Below are 19832 nucleotides of genomic sequence, written 5' to 3'. Positions count from 1 at the left end.
AGGGGGGAAAGAAGGAGGGAAAAGGCGCCCGGAAATGCTATCTCTGCCAACAGCCAGGTCACTTTGCCAGAGTCTGCCCCCAGAGGAAGGAATGGCAAGGGATGGTAGGAGCTGTGGAGGGAAGAGAGGAAGAAATACCGAAGCAAGTAAAAGCCAACGCCTGGCTGCCACCGTCGGGGCACAGCAGCCAGGCCAAAGAGCAGTGAAAGTGCCCACGCCAGAACCTCCTAAACCCGCCCTAGTGATAGAAGTGGCGCTAGAGCTGCCAAACGGACACCCTCTAAAGATAAAGGCGCTGTTGGACTCAGGCAGCTCCTGCAATTTCATGAGCAAAGAGTTTGCAGCTGAACACCAGATACAGACGATCCCTTTAAGCAACCCCCTGCAGGTGACCACGATCGATGGCAGGGAGCTGTTGGGAGGAGAAGTCAGCTTGCAGACCGTCCCAATGATAATGAAGGTGGCAAGGCACACCGAACTGATAGCGTTTAATGTGGCCACCTTGGGAGGAGCTCCCATTATATTGGGGATGAGCTGGCTAGCGTTACATGATCCGCTGGTGGGCTGGCATCAGAGAGTGGTTTCTTTTGGTTCAGCACATTGCTTAGAACACTGCAAAGAGGGAAAGGGTTTGGCAGGGGCCCAAGCCACCCTAGCAGGGACTGAAGTAACGGAGAACGTGAAGGTACCACGACAATACGCAGATCTCCGCGACGTCTTCAGCGAAAGGGAAGCTGACCAATTACCCCCGCATAGACCCTTTGACTGTCAAATCAATTTACTCCCTGGGGCACAGCTCCCTGTAGGCAAGCTGTACGCCATGTCAGACAGAGAGATGCAGGAGCTAAGAGAGTTCATTGACAAGAACCTGAAGAGAGGGTTCATCAGAGAGTCCAGGGCGGTGGGGGGCAGCCCAGTGTTTTTTGTGGATAAAAAAAACACGAACAAGCCGAGGCTTGTGTGTGACTTCAGGGCCTTAAATGCAGTGTCAGAACCAGTGGCTTTCCCTATGCCCAGGATTGACGACATTTTGACAAGGGTCAGGAAGGGAAAGATTTTTACTAAACTGGACCTAAGGGGGGCGTACAACCTGATACGAATAAGGAAGGGGGATGAATGGAAAACCACCATGTTCACCCCTTTGGGGGCATTTGAATATTTAGTTATGCCCTTCGGCCTACAAGGAGGCTCCGCGTGCTTTCAATCGTTTATGAACCACGTCCTGGGGCCTTTGCTTTACAAGAATTGTGTGGCCTTCTTAGACGACGTGTTGGTGTATTCTGAGAATGAGGAGCAGCATGTGAGAGACGTCAGAGAAGTGTTGAGCAGGCTGCAAGCCAACCAGCTGTGGGTGAAACTGGAGAAGTGTCAGTTTCATACCAAGGAGGTGGAATTCCTGGGGTATCGCCTGTCAGACAAGGGATTGGCCATGGATCCCGGCAAGGTCCAGGCGGTGCTGGAATGGAAAACACCCAAAACAAGGAAGGATGTGCAGAGGTTCCTAGGATTTGGGAACTTCTATCGTAAGTTCATCCGAAACTTTGCCCACCTGACGGCGCCCATTACGGACTGTCTCAGCAGTAAGAAGAAGTTCGTTTGGACTGAGGAGGCGGAGCGAGCATTTGAGGAACTAAAAAGGGCCTTCGCCTCGGAACAACAACTCCTGCATGTGGATTTACAAAAACCGATGAGAGTGGAAACTGACGCATCAGACAGAGCTATTGGGGCGGTGCTTCTGCAGCCAGGGAAGGAGGAGTCAGAGTGGAGACCGTGTGCCTTTTTTTCGCGAAAGCTGAACAAATCCGAGAGGAACTACACGGTGTATGACCGAGAACTACTAGCCATTCATGAGGCGTTCCGGAGATGGAGGCACCGGCTAATTGGCGCACAACATAAGGTGCAAGTGTGCACTGACCACAAGAACCTAGAGTATTGGAGGACGGCACGAGTGCTCAACCAACGGCAAGTGAGATGGGCCCAGGAGTTCTCCAAATTTAACTTTGAGATTTGTTACGTGCCAGGCCCAGAGAACATTAGGGCGGACGCTCTCTCACGCAAACCTGAATATTTGGAGGGGGAGGGAGCACCCGAAGAGAGACATGTCATTCCAGAGGACCGCTGGGTGTGTGGGGCGGCATTGGTGGGACAAAGAGAACTGGTAGAGGAAACAGAGAATGATGAATACGCCCAGAATAAGCTCAGAGGTCTTAGGGGTGAGGGAGAGGAACCAGGGGGTTTCGAGGAAAGAAATGGAGCTTTGTATTACAAAGGGGCACTGTATATCCCTGAAGGAGACTTAAGGGGGAGGGTACTCAAGCAGTTGCACGACAGCCCCACGGCGGGGCATTTTGGACAACACAAAACCATGTGGTTGGTCACCAGGGAATTTTGGTGGCCTAAGGTGAGGGAAGATGTACGGGAGTATGTAAGAGGGTGTGAGCAATGCCAGCGAGCCAAAGGGGAGAGGCGGGCACCGGCGGGGCTATTAGAACCCTTACCAACCCCAGAACGACCTTGGGAGGCAGTGTCGATAGATTTTATGACTGATCTGCCGAAGTCCAAGGGGAAAACAGCCATCATGGTGGTGGTAGACCTACTAACAAAGATGTGCCACTTTGTAGCCTGCTCGCATGCAGTCACGGCGGAAGAGACAGCGAAGTTATTTGTAGAACACATTTTTAGGTTGCACGGGGTGCCATTGAGGGTGGTCTCAGACCGAGGAAAACAATTTACTTCCAGGTTCTGGAGGAAGCTCATGAGCTTACTGCAGGTGGAGGTCAACTTTTCGACTGCCCGGCACCCTGAAACCAACGGGCAGGCGGAAAGAGCAAACGGGGTCCTCCAGCAATACCTGAGGTGTTATGTCAATGACAGAGAGAATGACTGGGTAGAAAAGTTGGCGCTGGCGGAATTTGCCTACAACAATGCCGAGAATGTGTCCACAGGGATGAGCCCCTTCTTGGCTAATTATGGGTGTCATCCCAGGGCTTTCCCAGGGGGAGAAGGGGAGAGATGGGGTGTCCCGGCAGCCGAGCATTTTGTAGAAGAAATGGAAGCAATCCATCGTCAGCTCCAACTCAACTTAGAAAGGGCGAAGGAAGAATACAAGAGGCAGGCAGACAAGAACCGAAGGGAAGGTGAAACCATAAGGGTGGGAGATAGGGTGTGGCTGTCAACCCAAGGGTTGCCGTTCAAAGGAGGTTGTAAGAAATTAAGACCCAGGAGATTGGGTCCCTTTGAGGTCATTCAACAGGTCAACCCAGTGGCTTTCAGGCTCCGGTTACCCAACCACATGAAACTGCACCCAGTATTTCACAGGTCGTTACTGTCACCGTATGAGGGGGGACGAGAAGGGATGGCCACTCGGGGACCGGTCATAGAAGAAAGGGAATGCAGCAGCCATGTGGCAGAAATCCTCGACGCCAGATGGAAGGGGGATCAGGTGGAGTATTTGGTAGCGTGGGAAGGAGAACCGGAGTCAGAAAACACTTGGGTAATGGCAGAAGATATCAATGACGAGGTATTGATAGAAACGTTCCATCAAAGGTTCCCAAGGAAACCTCAGCCTGTGGAGAGGTTCCGGAGGGAATACTTTGGGACCACCGATGAGGAGGAGGAGTTGGAAGGATTCTCGGAATCGGAAGGGGAAGGGGAGATGGACTCTGAGGAGGAGGAGTACTTCGAGACCAGGAACCGCAACAGGTGGAGAGAAGTGTTCGGGACATCGGAAGATGAAGGAAGTTCATTCCGGGGTTTTGCCTCCTCACCGCCCGTAGAGGAGGGGGCGGGAGGGGATGAAGGGGGCCCTGGAGGGGAGGTGGATGTCAGGGAACTGCCATCGGAAGGAAGGGAAGTGAAAGGGCTCACACAGGTTGGGAGAGACTCAGCAGCTGAAGAGGGAACCAGTAGGGGGAGAGGAGCTGGGCTGAGGGAAAGGGAGCTGGAGGGATGGCTCAGAGACACTTCCAGCGAAAACAGTGGGGAGGTTTCAGGACCTCCTGTAGGGACACCCACTCCTCGCCGGAAACTGTCACGCAGAGAGTCCAGAAGACGTGTTTCCGTTAAGGAGCTTTTATGTTGGAAGCGATTCCGAAAGCAACCACTGTCGGAATCTGCCAGCGACTGACGGAGCCATGTTTAAGGGGCTCCGTTACAGACAGAGGTTTGCAAACTTGACCAAACTCTGAGGGACTAGGATTTTACACACAAGCAGCTCATCGTCCCATCACAATTATATCCAAAGAAAAATGTTTAGCTTAGACTTTTTTTGTAATCTTTTTTTGGAAATTAAGTAACGTTTCAGAGAATGCTTGATAAGCTTATTGGAAGTTACCTGGAGAGAGCCAGGCTTGTAACTAAGCATTTAGGCATTTTAAATGGGTACTGTACTATGAAATGCTAACGGACTAAAACAATATCCAGTTAGCCAATAGATTTTGGTTACTGTGAAGCAGCTACCTATGGAGACAATCTGCCCCCGCCAAGAATATGAATCTTTCCACTAATTCTCTCTCAGGAGAGTCACTAAGCTGCTGTCCTAGGGGGAATGCTTTCATGATCTCTCTGGAGGATTTGAAACATTTGCCAAGCTTAAAAGAAGAACAGGGACACGCACAGATGAATCCACTTTTAGTGAAGGGACCTTTTATTGTTCCTCTGTTTTTCATTTTATTTGTATCAATGTTTCTATTTAATTTGCACATTGAACTTTAATAGCATCTTAGAAGGGCACTTTCAGACATACATGAAACTTGATATTGCTGACTTCTTAGAACCTTCTGAAAAGAAACAAAGAAGATACCAAAAAAGCTTATTAAATGACATTGCCCTGCAGTGTTCACAACTCCTATATATTGAAGTTTTGTAATAGAGCAAGAGACCTTGGAAGTAAAACTGTCAGGTTACCACATGGCCCTTATTTCAAAGAGTTCTCCTAACTCACAAACATCACAGCTTTGCAGAACATAACAGATGTGCCTCATTTTGGACATTACAGTGCCATACACAGATAACCTTACTTCAAAGTATCCTTTATTTTGGAAATTTCGAGCTGACGTCAGTCACAAATTCAAGGACCCCAAGTCCTGCTCTCAGCCAGATCTACTTCAAGGGACACTTTTGTTTAGTTCATGCTTCTTACAAACCCGTTCACTATCTTTCGCAACACATAGTCTTTCACACTGACACCATGCTCAGGGCTGCTCACCACCACCTTAACCCAAGCTTCTGATTAACTCAGAGCAAAACAGATAATATTTTAAGGGAGGGAAGAATATTTATGAGAGGGAAAGAACAGAACATACCATCAGGCATATAAGAAAATGCAGTAATACTACAAACCCTTGCTAACTTAGCTAAAACCTTGCTAGAGGTGTAGAATGTAATTCACAGCATGATAATTGACATGAGTTCCAAAGAAGCATATTTATTTGTTCTCATTTAGACAGTCCTTTGTTCTCTGTCAGAGAGGAAGCAAGTTTTCCTGTTTCACAACAGTGCTGTACTGGAATTGATGCTACAGGTAGCATCCACGTTACTATGCTCTCAAAGCAAAACCCACACCCCTTTGTATAAATGAGCTTGTGATCTCACTAATCGCATGCTAATCAATCAATCAAAAGCATTTGGTTACATTTTAAACTAGAGAAGAGGGTTAAATTTAATACGTAGATTTTTCTCTCAGCTCGGAGTCAAGAGAAGAATAGGTGAAATACAGTGGTACCTCGGGTTACAAACACCTCGGGTTACAAACACTTTGGGTTACAGACTCCGCTAACCCGGAAGTAGTACCTTGGGTTAAGAACTTTACCTCAGGATGAGAACAGAAATCGTGCGGCGGCGCGGCAGCAGTGGGAGGCCCCATTTGCTAAAGTGGTACCTCGGTTTAAGAACGGTTTCAAGTTAAGAATGGACCTCCGGAACGAATTAAGTTCGTAACCAGAGGTACCACTGTACTCAAGACTTCTGTAGTGGCCTGTCTGCCAAGAAGCACCACGCTGAATGTGTCAGCTAAGAAAGTATTTTTATACGCATTCCAGACCAATGGTTGCTTGACATTAAAGCTTAACTTTTTCCTCTTGCAGGTCTGACATTATGAAAATGTCTTTGGTTACAGAGAATAGCGTCAATTTGGTCAAGAGGAATTCCAGAAACCCATCCATTTTCTCCCCACCCATCCATTGAAGTCTTACACAGAGCTGCTAATGAAAAGCATTAGCCCTCTCTTTTTAGTCTTGCTACAGTTATGCAGGGATTCCATGACAAAAGTTACACAAAAAGTTGTTTTTTTTAAGTGTATGTTACTTCTTGGAACATGATGCTGTAAGTACAGCTCAAAATGAATTAAACCAGTGATAGATAATTCTGCTGGTGCCGTACTCATGTCTAGCATGTTCAGGGCAGGCCATATATTTTCTTAGGGGCTGATCTTTTGCTTATGTAGTGATATAATTTATTTCAGGAACATGGCTAAACAGCCTGTATGTTGTTTGTGGAAAGGCCAGTTATATCACCACCACCCTGCTTCAAACTATAAAATCTGAAACTGACATAAGTTGGGTTTGTTTGTTCCAGGGGTTTTTTGGGGGGCAGGTGGGGGGGTACCTTCACTCTTAACGTAAATGCACTGCCTTAATTTTTGCCTTTAGGATACTGAATATAGCATTCATATTGTGTGTTTTTTTCAGTACTCAAAGCACTTCTCATTTATTATCTCATATAAACTTGACAAGGGATGATACCTAGCTAAGACATACCCAGAATAGACCCATGGATTTCAGTGGATCTTCTCTAACTAACATTGGAAATGGTTTTTTCTGCAAATCTCAGATTTACAATTATAGAACCAAAGACTGGAAGGGATCCCAAAAGAACATCTAGCCCAACCCCAGTCCTTATAGCAATAACGTGGGTTGGAAGTCACAACTTGTATTACACAGGAATGATCCAAAAGTATACTGATCTTGTCTAAAAAGAGGTAAACATGCTCTTGCAAGTCATTGGTATCGGTCAAGTTTCTGTTGGCAAAAGTAAATATTTATTGGATGCTTTTGTTCTTCCTAGACATACCTAGCGAATGAATCTTTAGGAAAAAATATCTGAGGTTGTTTTCAGATTATCTTATTATTGAACATTTTTCCTTATTACTTTGCACCAAGTTTGTTGGGAGGCTAGATGAAATGGGCTGTTTTTTGAACATTCATTCTGGGTACACAATGTGGCATGGCGCAATTGTTATCCCACACTTTCCAGTGCTTTCCCCATCACTTTCCTTATTGCAAAGGGTCCGATTTTGAGGGGGAGAAGTTTGTTGTGAAAGGACACCAAATCAGCTTTGAATGCAGAATTATAATCTGCCAGCATGTTATTAGTTCACACCTGAAAATTGTGACAGCCTGGACGTGCCCTGAGTTTAGGGCTCTCCAGCTTATTGGAGGTCTGAAATCTGCCATACTAATGTAAGCCTCCTTCTAGTGAGCAGTTGGATGTCAGCTGTTTTGCGACTTTTTTCCTTTCAAAAACCTGTTGGTTTTGTATATGCTCTTTAAGTTGGGCACCTGACTTTTTTTTGCTAGCGTTAGCTTCCTGTTGGTATGACTGACAATCGCATTTTTTAATTTTCCCTCTGTAGCTTTAACAGCGTACGCCAAGGAACTCATATTTTGTTCCGAGAATTCAACTTTGTTCAAGCTACACCCCATAATAGAGCATCCTTTCTAAGAACCTTCTGGCGATGCTTCAGAACTGTGGGGAAAAATGGAGGTGAGTTTTCTTTTTCTTTTTTAATTAATTTTTATTAAATTTTTCAAAAAATAGAAATTAAACAAAGAAAAACAAAGAACAATACATAACACTGTAAACACACTTATATACATAGCTTCCAAAATGAAAACTAATAAAAATAAAAATAAAGAAAATAAAAATTAAAAATATATAGAAAAAAGAGGGGGAAAAAATACTTTTCATAACCTGGAATATTACCAAATTCTTGCTTCAAATACTGCAATATATAAATCTTAGTTTAAATATTATAAAAGACTTCCACCACATTCACCACACGTCTCTTAGTTGTCTTACTCACATTGTTCAAGCTACACCCCATAATAGAGCTTTCTGAGGACCTTCTAGCGATGCTTCAGAACCATGGGGAAAAATGGAGGTGAGTTTTCACTTTCTATCTCTAACACTCTGTAAGTGTCTTGAGCAGAACTGATGACTAGAAGTTTGTTGTCTAGACTTTTGTCTGAACTTCCCATTCATTTGTACAATTGATGAATGTTCTCTTGCAGCTCTAGTGTTCTCTAAAAGTTTACATAAAAGAAGGGCAGCTTCTCCAAAGATAGAATTTTTAGGAGGTGGCACTAGCGTAATGGGGGAGTGTCAGGGGGGCCATTGCCCTGGGCACACAATGGCGTGTGTGAACCAGGCACCCCCTGCAGAGATCCCTGTCACATGGCTGAGTGAGTGCGGAGGGTGAAGCGCCCCCTCTGCGCCCCTCCCCTGCCTGGCATGTGAGCGCCTGTCCATCAGTGGCGAAGGCTGGCTAAGGCGCTTCATCCTCTGCTCGCCCAGCCCTTGACCCCGATGAGCGGTCGGTCGGCGGCCAGCAGAGGAGAGTTGGCAGTGGCGTTGCCACCCCTCTCCTTGGCTGGTTGACACCGAGCAAGAATGCTTCCAAGGCAGCAATTTCATGCCTGGTCAGGCTGGGTGCAGTGGGCTCCCTCTGGGCCCCGCCCACCTCAGGGGAGCACCCGTTGCGGGTGGCGGGAGAATATGCTCTGCCACTGGGATGTGGGCTTGCCGGTCAAAGGTGTCCTGTGCTAGAGAAAATGAGACTTGGGTCTATCAGTTTTATAATTTGCATCATTAGAAATAGCTTGAGCACGTATTTGTGTATTAAAGTGAAAAACCATATTTAGTAGAATTTTCCATTAAACGCATTACGTCTAGGCAGTCAATATATTTTAGGTTGTAACCGTCTGACCTCTCCAATTCCTTCAGAATCCTTGCAGAATTGTCTTCAATGTTTGCTTTCATTGTGATTTTTTTCTTCTTACCAAGCTGTGTAAGTGGTGGCCAGCCATCATCTTGACAATTTCTGCACATGTTCAGCTGATTGTTGTACCCCTAGTGCACATTAGTGCTACCATACTGAATTATGCCATGCAGACCTTGAACATATTATGCCATTCCAGTAGACCTTAAGACTGCAGTGTTTATTTAACACACCATGGCTTGGCCTGAGGGTCCTTATTGCTTAGATAAGGGACATAGAGATGCATAAATGTACTTAAACTCTGTATTTGGGAGATTGTTGGGGTGTTTACATAGAAAAGAAAAGAGACATGTTTGTGAAAAGGACTCAATACTATTGCATCCAGCACTGTACAAAAGTATTTTTTGTCTTTTTTATTTTTTAAAAAAAACCTAAATGGAAGAAATGCTCAAACTTACTTTTTCTGTGACTTTTTTTTACTTGGTTTGACTTTTACAGGCATTTTGTCTTTGCTCAGGCAATTCAAAACACATAATCATTAGCAGCTTATGCTAATTACCACTTTATCCATCCATTGTATCTGTAGTAGACTGGGTTTTCTCTGTTGTTCCAACCAAGATGATTTAGTTTAGTCAGTGTATACTCCAGCTTTTAAAATCTAGTTCCAGTTAGGATGCTTTTAAAGCTTGGTTACTTGTTTATAATTTTTTAACAACCAAAATTTGGGGTTTGAAACTTTCTTACTGGGATACTGGTTTGGTTTTTCTGGGAGACAGGAATTGTTTTGCCTTTCAATGGCTGGAGTGGTAATTCCAGATGTCCTGTGGTACATCATAAAATATAGTCACAGGAAACATGAGCTTCAGTGATGTAATGCAAAGTACATATGAAATCCTCAAATTGCTCTGCTGGTTCACATCTCTTCATTTCAGTGAGGTGTAAGCTAGCTGAGAGGCACAAAATCAGTACTGGAAGGGACTGGAAACTAACCACAGTTTGCTTATTGACCCAGCAGGTTTATCTACATTATCAGCCTCTCATGGATTAGCACACATTCCGATACATTGGGGGATTCTGTTATGAATCTACAAGAGGCAGACACTCTTGGAGTGGAGAAATTAAGGAACAAACAGTTGAAATATTTAAGTTATACTGGCTAGTAAAATTCACAATCTTCTGTTTCTAATTTGAACACTTCAGGAAGTGCAGTTTTACATCTTCCTTGCAAAATATGTAAGTGGGGAGACTGAGGAAGAAATATAGTTTTCTGTTCCCAGGAAATGGTTGGAATAGTGCTTATACACGTCAGTTTTTATTCCATTGCTGTGGCATGTGCCTATGTAAAAGCCAGTTCCTGGTTACTGCTGCACTGTATAGTCACACTTGAGCATGCCCAAGAAACAACACGGAGAGGTTTGTGTAGCTGCACCCTAGTGCTAATTCTAAGTGCACTCTTTTGTGTCTTCTGTGGATGTAAATAGCTGTCAGTCTGTTGGAGAAAATCAGACTACTCTTTTGGGGACAATATGTGTGTGTGTGTGTGTGTGTGTGTGTGTGTGTTTAGGGGCAAACCTGTTCCCTACCCCTGAATCTGAATAGTGTGACTTCTGTCACCAACTGGAGGCTGCAGTATGTCTCTGTGCAAAGTGCCCTTCCAAGTGATCCCTGCAATATATGGGCCTTCCGTTTATATACTTGCATCTTGTAAACCATAACCATAGACATTTTGCTCAAATGAAATAAAGCGCAAGCAGAAGGACTGCATAAATGGGGCAGGAGTACCTAGGAATAATAATTAATAATTTATTATTTGTACCCCGCCCATCTGGCTGGGCTTCCCCAGCCACTCTGGGCGGCTTCCAACAAAGATTAAAAATACATTAAAATGTCACACATTAAAAACTTCCCTGAACAGGGCTGCCTTCAGATGTCTTCTAAATAATAACCCAGAAGGTGGTTCTGTTTTTAATCATGAATCATAATAAAAAGAAACAGCAGACAAATAAAAAAATGCACCAGCGTACAAAAAAATAAAGGCCCAAATCCCCAATTCAGCGCTGTGGAAGCCAGAAAGAAAAGCATGGTGAAGCATATAAGACTCTGCAAAAAATTAAAACGAACCCCCCCCCCCAATTAACAGCTAAAAGTCCAGGTAAATACGACAGACATTGCCTGGCAGTCAACAGAAGTTGATGCAGGTGCCAATTGGATCTTTGTTGGTGGGGAATTCCACACCAAGGGCATAATGCGCGTGGGGGGGGGTGTCTACTTGCTGGAAGCCAACCACCAAATCTGGCAACCAAACATGCCTTTTGTTTTTCTCCTAAATGTTTTAGAAATGTGGTCTCCATAGTACGGACAATTCAAAACTGGATATATTTAAATTATTTAATATATATTCAAATAACCTTGACTTTTCACCTCCAGGAGAGGTGACAATGATAAAAAACAGCCAGGAGCAGATCCCATCTCGAATTTTAATCGGGCAGTGGGTGTTTTTTTAAATGGCATTTTGTGCCACTACCAACTTTGTCCAGGAAATGGAGTTTCCACTCAAACCTTGGGAACGCAGGAAAGAACTGACTCACCAGTCTAACCAGCTTGCCAGATGCTTCTTCTTTTGTATATAGAAACCCCTGTTTGCTGTTTGTTGTTCGATCTTGGGATAAACATGTAGTGACTTGGAAAATGCATGTTGTTTGCTCTGAACCTTCCTGGTTAAGCCCAGCAGACACACTTAGCCATGAATGTAGAAAGCTGCAGTTGGATGCATGGACAAAGGAATCTTTTTAGCTGACAGAGAGTACCTTAAAATATGACTTAAGTAAATATTTGTTAGCTTTGATAATTAAATAATAGATGAAAAGTAATTCCAAATAAATGAAGAATAATTGCTGCTTCCACTGCTCTTCTGTTTTAGTCCATCTCCTTTGCTGCCTTTTAAATCTTTATGCAGCTGTACATCTGGTCAGCTTGGCTTCAGCAGCTGCTTTCATTTTGCATCTTGAAGATGCTACATTTTATATTGGATCGGTGGCCCATCCCTCCTCTTGCATAATTGGACTGAAAAGTACACCACAGTTCAGTGCATAGCATGGAACAAAATTATATAAGCTGCATATACACCATACATTTAAAGTGCATTCTCCACCACACCAGAATACTGACAACTGTAGTTTACTACTCACAGTGCTACAGCTCCCAGTGCTGTTAACAAACTGTAGTTCCAATGATCCTATTTTTTTGCAGAGTGCTTTAACTGTATGGTGTGTACTGGTTGGCATCCATCTGTCTTGAGAGACAATAGAAGAGAGTACTCCCTCAGGAGTGAAGTCGGAGAGTTATAGCGCCTGCTGTGGCTATATAGAACGATACAGGAAAGACATGTTTTGTTGCAGCTGGGGCAGACGAAGGCATCTGGTTTCGCTGTCACAGATTCAGCATGGTGTTTCTTCTCTTTGCGATCCTCCTAGCCTTCATTCCTCCTCTGGTCTTTGTTGTGGATACATGACCTGATTGTCTCCGGTTATTGCGGTCATCTGCAAGGGATTCCACATGATGGAGTTGAAGTTGCCAGCGTTCATGTCACCTTTGCAGACATCGTTGTGATGCAGAGTTAGTCTGCTAATGGGCCTGCTGCCTAAAGCCACCTCCCTGCAGAGCACGCCCTTGGGAATCCTGCCATCTTCCATTCTGTGGACGTGACCAACCCAGCATAGACATCGCTGAGGCAGAATTGCAAACATGCTGAGAATGTGGGCTTGGGACAGCACATCTTCATTTGAGTCTCTCCTGCCATGCAATGCCCAAAATCTTCCTGACACAGCGCATGTGGGAGCTTCATCTTGGTGTCTTGTTTCTTTACGCATATATGCAACTTGAGCCTTGAGGTGCACAGCATTCATACCCCAAGAGGTTCTGCACCCACTCCATAAGTGCAGCATTGTGTTCAAACAGACCCCAGCCATGGCTCTTTGACTGTTTCTCCAGTCCATTACTTTCTTCCCTGTTGCGTAACTCCTAACATTCCTTCATTCTAAAACACATGGCTTCCCTTTATCTTTAGTGTGAAAGGGGCTCCACCCCATTGTCACCTCCTAGAGTTTCCCTTTGATACATTGTTGTGCTAACCATAGGCTAACACCTCCAAGGATATTAGTTTGAGTTAATTAACTTTTTAACACAGGTTGATTTCCTCTTCTTTTGCTGTGTCTAATACACAATGTAGAAAGTTTGCCTAACGTAATTGTCTTTTCACACATGCTAATTGAAGGGGATAAAAAAGCATCTAACACACATCTTGAGACACATGGGTCTGACATCCCATTTTAACACACAAGCTCTAACTAAATTCTAACATTTACTGAGCCCAGGCATTTAGCACCCACAAACTTGTAACAAGTACCATGCCATAGTGAAGCACTTTAGAAAGTGACTGATCTAGGGGTGCTGAACAGGGAAATAGGCAGATCAATGCATTCTTCTTAATATCAGACACAAATCTGTAAAATAGAACCAGTGTCCTGCATTTATTAGGGAAGAGCAGCTGCAGAGGGTTTCAGGTTCCATCCTCAGCATCCCCAGGAAGGGTCTGAAACCCTGGAGACCTCCTGCTGGTCAGTGTAGACAATACTAGCTAGATGGACCAATTGCCTGACTCAGAATAAGGAGCATCCTGTGTTCCTAGGGTTGCTTGGAGAACAGACAAAGCATGTGTTGTAAATCATTAGAATATAAAAATGCTTTTTGGTGATAATGACACTTGCAGGCAATAAATAGCTAACATTTGTACTGTATTTGTGATGACAAAATCTCATAATGTGAAGAGCAGATGCAGATTAATTCCATTTTACTCTGCATCGTGGGTATTTTTTAAATCTCCTGATAAAAGAGCTTGTGCTTGTACATAGGAACTTTCTGCTTTGTCTTCAGTTGACCTTTGGAATCTTGGTGACCTGCTCTTTGGAGTTTGTTGTCTGTTCCCCGGGACAGTTTAATTAAAATTGTATTTCCTAAGTATAAACTGTCCCTCCAGGATCTCCTGTGGAGTTTCATGAGGTCAGCACGTGCCTCTCCCCAACCCCTGTGGCTTGCAAGACTTGGTGACTCTCTGGTTTTAATTATTATATTTTTCTTTTAGTGCTCTTCAGCCAATTAAATACATTTTGCTTTGAGAAGCTCTTTTTTGGCTTGTCATGAGGAGAGGAGGCAGTCTCAATCAGGACAAAGAACATGCTGATTTTTTGGAACGATTAAGAAGCAAAAACATCTCCCAGAGGCACAATCTGTCCAGGGTTACTGTCTATTGTTCTGTTGATTTCAGCAGGGAAGAGTTAAACAACTCTGTGACTCTCACATTGAAGCCAATGGGGTCGAAAGTGTTTCGGCTGAATTGTGCACCCCCGCAGTGAAGCACACTTTTGTTCCCAGCTGCCACTGCTGAGGTGCAGCTAAGAAGGAAACAGCACCCTGTTCCCTTGAGGTACTTAATGGTGGTGCATGTGCTGCCCCATAGCATCTGTGCAGAGATTTATTTTGTTGATGACACCATCAGGTTGATAGCATCATCTGTTTGCATTGGCACAGATCCTCACAGGACGGTATAGAGCATGGGTAGGCAAACTAAGGCCTGGGGGCCAGATCCGGGCCCAATTGCCTTCTCAATCCGGCCCGCGGATGGTCTGGGAATCAGCGTGTTTTTACAGGAGTAGAATGTGTCCTTTTATTTAAAATGCATCTCTAGGTTATTTGTGGGGCATAGGAATTCGTTCATTCCCCCCCCAAAAAGAATATATATTTGGCCCCCCACAAGGTCTGAGGGACAGTGGACCAGCCCTCTGCTGAAAAAGTTTGCTGACCGCTGGTGTAGAGGCACAGCAGAAACATGGCTGTCAGTTGCTGTTTGGTTGCTACAGCTAGTAAAATGTCCTTCACCATTGGCTGCTACTCATGGCTAGCTAATGGAAGCTCACACTGCCACATGGGCCAGTATGGCTATTTGAATAGCTCTGGGATGAAACTCTGCTAAACAACTGCATCCCAAATTAAGCTATGTAACATATGGCCTACCCTGCCCAACAAAGGACAATGCAAAACTTGAAAGTCCAGAGTAACATCTGACTTGCTCGTTGCAAATCTAACAACCTCGTAATCCACTTTCCATCAACACAACTCATGTGATAAATATTAAGCCTAGCTTAGCTTTCTAAAATTGGGCTTGCAAGGAAGACTAATTACAGTGGTACCTCGGGTTAAGATCTTAATTCGTTCTGGAGGTCTGTTCTTAACCTGAAACTGTTCTTAACCTGAAGCACCACTTTAGCTAATGGGGCCTCCTGCTGCTGCTGCGCCACCAGAGCACGATTTCTGTTCTCATCCTGAAGCAAAGTTCTTAACCCGAGGTAATATTTCTGGGTTAGTGGAGTCTGTAACCTGAAGCGTATGTAACTTGAAGCGTATGTAACCCGAGGTACCACTGTATATGAAGGTATATATTTGTCGTCTACTGCTCAAAACAAAAAACCCCGAACAAAGTAGCAATGACACAGAGGGCCGTGTGGAATGAAACAGTTCATTTAACAGATTCCGCTGCAAGCAATCTTTCCACAGTTGCTTCTCTCAGGACAGGGGCTATTGCCATTCTTCTCTAGACATTGCACACTTTTCTGAAATGGGCCAGCTGGAGCATTTAAAGGAGAACCTAAGATATAGTGGACATAATTGGAGAGAACCAGTGGTACACAGGCATATCTGAATAGCTCCATAGGAAGGACAGGGAAGGGCATGCTGGAGGGGTGTTGCTCTGCACATCAAAGAACAACATAGAGTCCCAACAAGAAATCCCCAAAGGGGCAGACTCCTCCTCCAGAGAGTCACTGTGGGTGGCAAAACCAGGCCTCAGAGTAATTTAGGGCTGGAGACAGACTATCTCCGCCCTGAATAAAATGAGGCAGAGAATGAAATTGAGGAGTCATCCAGAGGACGAAGTGCTGCAGCAATGGGTGGCATCAATTAGCCTCAAATAGCCTGGGTAAAATGGGTGTTCCAGTCGCAACAAAGAGGTGACTGGTAAAGGTCAAATGTCTAGAGACTCCAAATGATAGCCTCATAGCGGCTGGTCATGGAACTGATCAGAGGAGAGGCAACTCTACACTTGATCTTAGGGGGTGCCCAAACACCTGTGTGAGTTTGTGAGAGTTTGTTGAACGGATTGTGAACAAGGACCACAGTGCTACCAAATTCCCAAGAAAGTTCCAGTCATATTTGACTTGAAGGAACCTAGAAAAATGAGAGGGTTGGTAAAAAGAATGTTGAAAGGGAAAGTAAAGAGGGGACTCAGCTAGACTGGTGAAGAAAAAGTGATCTATATGCGTTGTATATGCGATATAACATTGTTCCACCAAAGGGCGATGTGGAGTCCCGTTTTTCTCTACCTGTTTTCCCTGTTTAAATTCACACCACTTTAAGCTGAAACACTTCTTTAATGTGTCTAGATCCCGCCAGGGTCAAATCCTTCCAGAATGCTTGGGGGTTATTCACAATCACAATAATAAAAACTCATCTAGAGTGTCTACCAAGATCAGGAAAGCTGCTACGTAAGCGAAGAGGATGCCAGCATGATTAATAAACAGAGTCAATGAAGCTGTTAGAGGCAATAAGTCTTCCTTCAGAAAATGGAAGCTGTATTAAAATGAGGAGAACGAAAAGGAGCCCAAATTTTGAGGAAATAAATGCATGCGAAGAATAAGGAATGCTAAATATATATCTATGAACACAGTGCTAAAAATATTAAGACCACCACCAACAAATTATTTAAATACACGAGAAGCAAGAGATTGTCAAGCAAAGTGGTTGGACTTTTGAACAACAAGAGAGTAAAAGGTGTGCTAGAGGAGGAGGAGGAGATTGCAGAGAAGCTGAATGAATTATCTACCTCTGCCTGCATAGCAGAAGGTGGGGGAAAGATCCCTGTAGCTGGAGTTTTTCAAGAAGGGGGTCTGAAGAACTGAGGCGAATGCTAGAGACTAGAAAGGAAGCTCCAGATCTTGTTGATGAATTAGAAATGGATGAATCACTGGCTCCAGATGGTATTCACCTGAGAGTTGTTAAAGAACTCAAATGTGAAATTGCTGTTCTTCTAACAAAAATATGTAACCTGTCCCTAACATCAGCCTCTGAGGACTGGAAGTGGCCAACATAACACCTTTTTTTAAAAAGCAGCAGCTGTAAAAAAGGCAAATTCCATGCTAGGGATTATTAGAAAGGGAACTGAAAATAAAAGTGCCAATATTATAACACTGTTATAGAAAGCTATGGTGTGATTGCACCTGGATTTCTGTATACAGTTCTTGTTGCTTTACGTCGAAAAGCAAATTGTAGAACTGGACAAGGTTCAGGAAAAGGCAACCAAAACAATGAAGGTACTGAAGCAAATTTTCTATGAGGAAAGGTTACAACATATAAGCCTTTTTAGATTAGAGGAAATGTGACTAAGAGGACGCGGAGATGTAGAAGATTACACATGTTGTGGAGAAACTGTTTGGAGGAAGCTTTTCTTGTAATGTTAGAACCTGGAGGCACCCAATGAATGCTGAATGTTGGAAAATTCAAGACAGACAAAGGGAAGTACTTCTTCACAAAGCAAATTGTCACTGCAAGAGATGAGAAGTTGAGGCGCATCTATCAGGCCCAGTTCTCTTCTACTTGTTTGTACAAAAGTATGCAAGTCTGGGTAAACGTATACTCACACTCTGACAAATAGAAAAGCTACCTACATGTAGAACTAGTCTCCTTAAACAATGTTGAAGTAGCAGCCCAGTTCTTGCCCAGTTGGTGCTTCCTTGTTGAAAAAGGCATGCGTCTAAAATTGTACATGAGAAAACCCTCCATATCGATTGCTGTGTACACATATTGTTGCCAGGGATTGGCAGTGTGTGGCATAGGCAGGGTCCCCGGAGAGTGACACAGGAGAGGGGACCAGTGATTTATGGGGTTTGATGCTGCCTGCAAGGCAGGAGCCAGGGAAAGAGGGGTAGTCAGGGCAGTCGGAGATGGAGGAAGGAGCACCAGATGTGGCAGAAGAAGAAGAGGCTGTTCAGCTGACAGATGGTTCAGTAGACTCCCCACTTTCCTTTGCCCTGCTGCCTCCTAGAAACAGGAGGGGTTTGGGAAGAGCAACAGGTCTCAGGTTATAAGCACACAACCTGTCAGGGGAGGGCATATAAGCCAACAGTGGGGCAGGGGTTTCCCTGTTGCTGCAATTGCTCTGCAGGGTCTAGATCTCTGGACAGCTGCCTAGAGGCTAGAAGTCTGTGTGTGCACGTGCGCAGAGCATTGTGGAAGCTGGTGTAAGTGCTTTTCTTGTCAATAAAGGGTTAACTATCAGAAATGTGCCTTTTTTGGCTGGGGAGGGCCAGGACAATTTTGCACTCCTCCACAGTGTATACCTGGATACAAAAAGGAAAGTGAGATGCAGCCCTAAGGCAACATCAAATGTGTATTTGTGTTGCTATGTTTTAATGAGATGCAGTTGCTATTGACTTTTTTTGGCAGTTCCTCCTGAAGAGCACTTGTCAGTTTTAACTGAGAACAAAGGTACAGATAGGAAAGGTGTCAATCTTTGTCAAAGGTTTTATCCATTGTGGCTGTCACCACCTCATCTTACCCAGCCTACCCCCTATTCATAATTGAGAATTACTGTGACATTATTATTGTCTTGAAAATAACCTGACGAAACCAGGTGAGCCATGGAGCTCAAATGGCACCACTGAATCTTGAGCAACACCTGGCTAATCCCTTTTACATGGTAGTTTCCTATCTTGATTATTTCTACCTTTTCCCCTATAATTATTATCCAGTTTGGTCATTGGATGCTTCTGCACACTAACTTTTGCTGTGGCAAAAGGGAAGCAAAAGTGTTTTGTTTTGTTATTAAATAATTTGTCCTTTCTAAATAAATTTGGTAGATCTCAGTACAACTGGGATACCTGCAGTTTTCCAGCAGTCACCTTACACCACAGATAGATAAGGGGCCTAACGTATGACTTCCTTAATCTTGTATTTTATTGAAAGCAATAAAAAGGTCTTAATATTAAAAGAGCTACTTAAAAATTACTGGACATTATGTTCACCAGCTGATACATCTCTGTACAAGTCTCGTAACATACAGTATTTTTTTTTAATGTAGCTTTCTTTTTAAACACCCCACGTCTTTCCCACCCTCTCAACTTGTGGCATGATTTTAATAAAAGCCTGAAATGTATTTGGTGGAGATTAACCAGGGATAACTTTGTATAAACACTGAAAACCACGTTTTATTAAGCTCAAACCTTGTTACCCAAGAAGTACATAGTGTATATTAGTGGCTTCAACCATCAAACCAAAAACAATGGATTCACTGCCTTCCATGCATACTACTCAGATTACACTTGAAATAACCTAGGAACAACATGTTTAAATTATTTGCCCAAGGCTGTGAAAGCCATAGGATTAGAATTTCGGCACTCCCAACTCCTACTCCTGTGCTCATTACCACACCTTGTCTCACCAACACACAGCCTAGGCAAGCACAGCTTTTGATAAGTGAAAACTCATGACATGTGTTCTGTGTAGCTCTACCTGAGCATTTTGTCTTACTTGCATGAATTGAATTATTTGTGGTAATCAGAAATAATAAATGAAGCATGCCTGAACTCGTTTGCTTTTAACATAAATACTCCTACGCCATTAGAGCAGCAGTAATATAACGCATCAAGTTAGCATCTTATATAATATGCAAACTTTTCTCCAATATCAGAAGGCAATGGAAGAGAAATAAGGGTGGTTTTTTCACCTTAAT

At 43.9% G+C, this 19832-nt stretch overlaps 1 protein-coding gene across 4 annotated transcripts in view; it reads left to right on the top strand.

Moving 5' to 3' along the window:
• CSTPP1 (centriolar satellite-associated tubulin polyglutamylase complex regulator 1) overlaps positions 1–19832 on the top strand; it is a gene marked incomplete at its 3' end in the record, with an annotated part of 139550 nt that overhangs the window by 66816 nt on the left and 52902 nt on the right. For all 4 annotated transcript variants that reach the window (XM_081021303.1, XM_081021305.1, XM_081021304.1 and 1 more), the window contains one exon: positions 7631–7761. In XM_081021303.1, the coding sequence (XP_080877429.1) occupies positions 7631–7761 (131 nt within the window). The remainder of the gene's footprint in view (positions 1–7630; positions 7762–19832) is intronic.

Source organism: Podarcis pityusensis (genome assembly GCF_964106645.2).
Source record: "Podarcis pityusensis genome assembly, chromosome: 1".
NCBI classification, from domain to species: domain Eukaryota; kingdom Metazoa; phylum Chordata; class Lepidosauria; order Squamata; family Lacertidae; genus Podarcis; species Podarcis pityusensis.
This window is presented reverse-complemented; position numbering and strand designations above follow the sequence as displayed.